The sequence below is a fragment of the Pteropus vampyrus genome, unplaced genomic scaffold (assembly GCF_000151845.1).
Source record: "Pteropus vampyrus isolate Shadow unplaced genomic scaffold, Pvam_2.0 Scaffold252, whole genome shotgun sequence".
Taxonomy (NCBI): Eukaryota; Metazoa; Chordata; class Mammalia; order Chiroptera; family Pteropodidae; genus Pteropus; species Pteropus vampyrus.
In genome coordinates, this window is record NW_011889033.1 from 42,679 (window position 1) to 48,366 (window position 5,688).

At 56.8% G+C, this 5,688-nt stretch overlaps 1 protein-coding gene across 1 annotated transcript in view; it reads left to right on the forward strand.

Moving 5' to 3' along the window:
• LOC105301834 (janus kinase and microtubule-interacting protein 1) overlaps nt 1-5,451 on the forward strand; it is a gene marked incomplete at its 5' end in the record, with an annotated part of 43,755 nt that extends 38,304 nt beyond the window's left edge. The window contains 2 exons of the mRNA XM_011374664.1: nt 2,414-2,479; nt 5,401-5,451. Coding sequence (XP_011372966.1) covers nt 2,414-2,479; nt 5,401-5,451 — 117 coding nt within the window. The remainder of the gene's footprint in view (nt 1-2,413; nt 2,480-5,400) is intronic.
• Nucleotides 5,452-5,688: the final 237 nt, after the last annotated feature.

The following is a 5,688-nucleotide window of genomic DNA, read 5'->3' on the forward strand; positions in this document are numbered from 1 at the left end:
TTTTCCAGTGCGAGGGGACAGACGGGTGCCGTACACAGAAGCGGCTCCGCAAACGTTGTTTCAGTGGAGTCACCCCGACCTCTCAGTGGGCACCATCGGTGCCATTTCCCGGGTGAGGAGCGAGGCTCAGAGAGGGTAAGCAGCTTGCCCGAGGTCGCACAGCCAGGAAGCGGCAGAGCTGGGGCGTGAATCAGGTCGTCAGATGAGGAAACTCAGCCACTGCTCCCTCCGGCCTCCCGTAGGCTGGCGCGAGACGGACCCCGGTTATTAGCTGAGAGGGATGCCAGGAAAGACTCGCAGGAGCCCCGCTTCTCAGCTGAGTGTTAAAGCCCAGCCGTTGTTCCTGGGGAGTTTCGCCGATCCTCCAAAAGCTGTAAAGCATCGTCCTCGCTCCTACAGTCCTGGCGCTGTAGTTGTTTATAAAACACCCAGGTCCCTTTCTCACGCTCAGGGTCACGGGGTCACTGTGCAGATACTACAGAAGTGGGGTTCGGGCAGAGAGAGATTATGTAACTCCCCAAAGTCCGCCAGCTGGTAAGTTTGAGGCCCAGGATCCAAGCCAGCGTCAAGCTGAATTCTGTGCTCACTCTTAGATGCTCCCTGCCTCCCCACCTGGCAAGGGGACCCCTGGGGGCTGGTCACGGTCAGATTCAGGTGACACACAGCTTCCTTCAGGTGGAAGAGAACCGGAAATTGCTGGTTTCCTAATCTTTCGTAGAGTACGTGCTCTGCGCCAACTCTGCTCTAAGCTTCTCATGTAGATTCATGCGATAAATCCTCAGACGTGGCCAACACGATTATCTCCAATTTGCAGATAAGGAAGCCGGGGCTGGAGAGGCAGAATAACTTGCCCAAGGTGCCACACTGAGACCATACTCTTTCATGCCAATCCACCCCGTTTTGCTCCCATTGATCTTTCTAAAATCAAAATCTCATCATGTCTCTGCTTCAAAACCTTTACCGACTCCCTATGAAACCCCTGAGTTCTGGCCTCTGCTCACCGCCTCCCGCCACGAGTCCTGGGCCGAGTTCTGTGCCACCTCTGGGCTCCCCTAGCCCTTGGCTCAATGCCTCACCCTTCTCGCCACCTCCCTGCTCAAGTGCGACCCTCCCTGGGCTTCTGGACAAGAGAGCACCCTGACCCCGTCCCTACCCCTGCTAGATTCTCTCCACGACACTTGTATCCACCGGGTGCACCATCTATGTGTTTGTATGTGGCCACCGTCGGACATGATTGGACCACAGACTCTGGGGGGTGGGGCTACTCGGGGGTACTCTGTCTCTCCCAGGCCCTCAACAGGCCCTGGGCATACTGAGCCGTATTTGCTGAGTGGGTTAATGTGCCCAAAGGGGTGCTTCTCAAAGTGGGGTCCCTGGACCGGCAACATCTGTACCGCCTGGAACTTTCCCAGTGAGGTTCTCAGACTCCACTCCCAGAATGGCTGGGTGAGAAACTCTGGCGGGGGGCCGGCCATGTAGCAAGCCCCTCGAGTCACACAGACCTGAGCACCCCTGCCCTACGGAAAGCACAGAGGGCTTCTCTGCCTGGTGAAGGGTCTGTGCAAGCCACCTGCTTATTCAGACTGACCTCCATGCATGAGGCTGCATCTGCAGTCAGGCCCGGCAAGGCTGTAGCCGGCTGGGCAGTTGTCTGTGGGTACCTGCACTCGAAGGGTGATGATGTGCTACTGGACGTATGACAACCTGGAGGAGGTTGTACCTGTGGGCCCCCTAGGTGGGATGCCGTGTGCAACTGGAAGGAACAGGTTAATGAGCCACCGAGGGAGGGCGAACGACCACTCCAAGGGACATTGGGCACGCGCAGTGCCAGACAGGGCGACCAGCTGTCCTGGTGTGCCCAGGACTGAGGGGTTTCCTGCAACCCTGGATCTTCAGGAACGCCCAGGTCCGCCAGGATGGCGAGTGGTCCTAGTACTTAGTGCCAGCGGGAGAGTCGGGCGGATGCTGCAGTGACGCGTCCTGCTGGCATTTGCTCCTTCGCCCCAGCCCCCAGGGCCCAGCTAAATAAGAGCACGTGATTCAGAGCCACGTCAACACCATGGTCCCGCCCGGGGTGCTTCCGCGTCTTGGTCTAGTCTCGATGTTTACACTTTACAGGGATCCCATCCGAAGAGCACACACTGCATAATCCTATTTCCACGCAGTTCAGGCACAGGCAGAATCAGTCTTTAGTGAGTGAGGTCAGAACGCAGTTCCTCTGGGGACCCGAGGGAGTGGCTCTTGCTCTCGGTTCGGGCGATGGCGATACCGGCCCGTGCGCGGCTGGAGTCCGTCCGGCTGCCCGCTTCCAGTTCGCAGGCCCACGGCTTCTGTGCCGCACCGCGGCAAACAGGGGAGAATCAGGTTCGGAAGCGGACGTTTCAGTTCTGATTCGTAACGTAATGTGTTTCAGAGGACCCGGGAGCTGGAGGATAAGCTGGAGGCCCAGAGGCGACACCTGAAGGAACTAGAAGAAAAGGTAGGAGGCTGGAGTTCGGGCCGCTCTCTGGAGTTGTTTTCGGGGAATCTTTTCTCCTGCCTGCTCGTGACGCCCCAAGTGCCGCCTCTGTCTCCAGCACCCCCCCGCCCCCCCATCGTCTGTCCCATCCCCCCAAATCGGCACATCCAAAAATCAAGTGACTGCTTCAAGCACCTTTCGAGGGAAGATGTGCAGTCTGGGATCAACTCTGTCCGTGGGGTGTGGGGAGATGTCTTTTATTTTCACAAAAGACCTTCCCCGAACCCTCTGCCACCGCCTCACTGGGAAAGATGAGGTGACCCTCTGTTTTTGAGTGACAAACCGGCCACAGACATTGGTTCTCTCGCAGGGACTCATGCACCTTCAGTGACCTCTGTACGCCAAAGGCCAGTTGTATGTTCCCAGAGGTCTCGTCCCTCCCAGAAGGAGGTGAGGCTGGCCTGTCACACGTTGGCACCAGCGCCGTTTGTCTCTACAACTGTTATTACCATTTCATGGGTGAGGAAACCGAACCCGAGAAAGATTCGAATACTTGCCCGTGATCCCACCACTGGGAAGGGACAACTGGGCTCTCCGGGGATGTCCCCCCGACACTTACTACACACTGGTGGGCCCGGCGGTCAAATGAATCCTGCTCAGGACCATGTGGGTGGCATCTCTGTCATGGCGCTTACCACTTCCTGTACCTCTGCCTGGTGGCCATGGATTCCTCTCAGAGCGGGGAGCTCACAAGGTGAAGGCTGTAACCCCGCCTGGGGAGTCGGTGGGGGACAACGCACACCAGCCGGTGGTCAGGCGATCCCAGGCTGCATCACTTGGGGAACAAGGAGGAGGCATCTGTGACCCTCAGTTGTCCGAGGCACGTGTCGTGGGCCAGGAAGCCAACTTATTCCTTCGACAGAGTAGGGCCACAAGCAGAGAGCCCCTTTCCGGGCTATCTGGTGATGGACAACAGCCTCTCTCTGCCCTGGAGGGTCAAACACAAGGCACCCAGTGAGCTAGGACAGCTCCTCAGGTGCTAGGCCAGCTTTAGAAGCTTCCTCTCCTTTCTCCGGTGAGAGTCAGCTGCTGGCAGGTGAGATCACCTTCCTGGCACCGTCCCATCTCCACCTGGAGCCTCGGGGCCTCTGGGCCTGCACACCCGGCAGTGTCCTCCGGGGGGCAGCAGAGGGCCAAGTCTGGACCATCCCAGCACATGCATGGGGCCCATTCTCCTGCCAGCCACCTGGAAGCCCCTGTGGGAATTCCGGTTTAAGCCAGTTCCTAGAGTCCCCACCTGCCAGATATCCACGCCCACCAACCATCCAGTTCTGAGGACCCAAGGGGATCTCAAGTGCAATTCAACTCAAGGATTACTCAGGGACAACCCGGTTTTGCAGGCAGATGTGTTCGGGCTCCACTCCTGGCTTTGGCCCAGGTGGGTCTTGCGACCTTGGGAGATTTCTCCCTCCGTTCCTGGTGGCCTGGGTGTCCTCGTCCGCCTCTGCGAAAGACACTCGTCATCTCCTAGGGCGGATTAAGTGAGGTCGAGGATGTGAAAATTCTGCTCCGAGGCCCAGAGAAGGTGGGTGGGCCGGCAGCACGCGGGCTGCCTCCCTCCCCGCCTCCCCGCCAGCTTTACTGCTTTTGTCTGCAAAACGGGTCACAGGGCAAAATAGGACAACGACTGAAAACTTGCCACAGTTGTTCTTGCTGATGAAAATTTTAAAAGCGGGGGGAACAGGCCGAGCGCGGGGTCGAATGACCGGAAAATGTCGGAATCCTCTTTCTCGCTCTTTTCTCAAAGCAGTTGTGGGTAGGTCTGTCTCCTCTTGTCACAGAAGGGAGTCGCCCAGGCGGCACTCAGGGCAGACGGGCTCCTGCCGAGGCCCGTAGGGCCAGAAGCGCTCGGCGATGCGTGTGTGCCCGCATCATTTCCCGTGGGCGTGACTGGCCCGTGCTGGGAGAGGGGTAACTCAGGCCACCCCTGTCAGTGGTCGGGGACTCCTTCCCTGCCACACCCCACGGGGTGGTCTTGACAAGTCCTTCCCCCTCCCTGGGCCTCAGAAAATGAAAGAACTAGGGGATTCCATGGGCTTCTTCTAGCTCTAACTGCCAATGATGGCAAAACCTGTTTAAAAGTTGGCTGGCTGTTTGGATGTTAATCTCTTCAATAAATAACATCGGGAAGCTATTTCCTTATTTAGGGGAAAAAAGGAAACAGAAAAATTCTTTCTAAAAGCCCCACATGATGTTTAGATACGTTTCACCTCATGACCAGAAATTCTTTCTGAATACGGTAAGTCATGAATAAATTAAGACAAGGAAAACAAACAAACAAACAAACAAACAAACAATTCCTTCCAGGCTGACGGCATAATCCCTCCTTTCTTTAAGGCCTTTCTTTTTCCCCCACTGTTTTTTTTCTTCTTGAAGTAGACTAATCAAATGGCAGAAAAGATTTAAAGTAGCGACTCTTTTAGGATGGGGGAGCCCTGGCAAGGATGGCGTAGGGGGTGGGGTCCTGTTTGTCCGCAGGTCCGACTGGGTGAGCTGGGACGGGGACGGGAATCTGCCTGGCGCTTTGGCGTGAGCCACCAGCCAGGCCGTCAGAGGGCCCTTCCCTTATATACCCTGTCCTGCCCAGATCTCCCAGGAAAAGCCACATCTCAGCCCCGTAAATAAGGTCCTGGTCCGAGGTGTAAATCACTCGGAATTAGCCAGGTGTTTGGGGAGCGGGTGGGGGTGACCCCGCGACCCCCGAGGGGGGCCGTCCCAGGCGAGGTCAGCTCCCGAAGCCTGCTCACTTCCCGTTCCTCTTTCCACACCCGGGCCCCGCGCCGCCGTTTCTGTGAAATGCTGTCGTGGAGCTCCGTGCTGCGTGGCTTACATCTTTTTTCCTTTTCTCTTTCCCCCTCATTTTTTTTGGTCTTATTTTATAGTTTTTGTTCCTTTTCTTGTTTTTCTCACTAGCATTCATTCTGTGGCCTTGATGACTTCAGGGAGCCAAGAACTCGGGTGGGTATCCTTTCGTTTTCAGATAAAAATGCTACTTTTTACAAAAGAAGAACTCCCGATTCTGACCGTGACGTTCCTCGGGCCCCTACAGTCTAGAGTTCTGGCCCCGGATCCAGCCCAGCCTGAGAGCCCATGAGCTCTGGGGGTGCCCGAAATGCCCACGAGCTGCCTGGCCGCTCCGGCTGAGCTCTGATGCTGGGTCCCTGCCACAT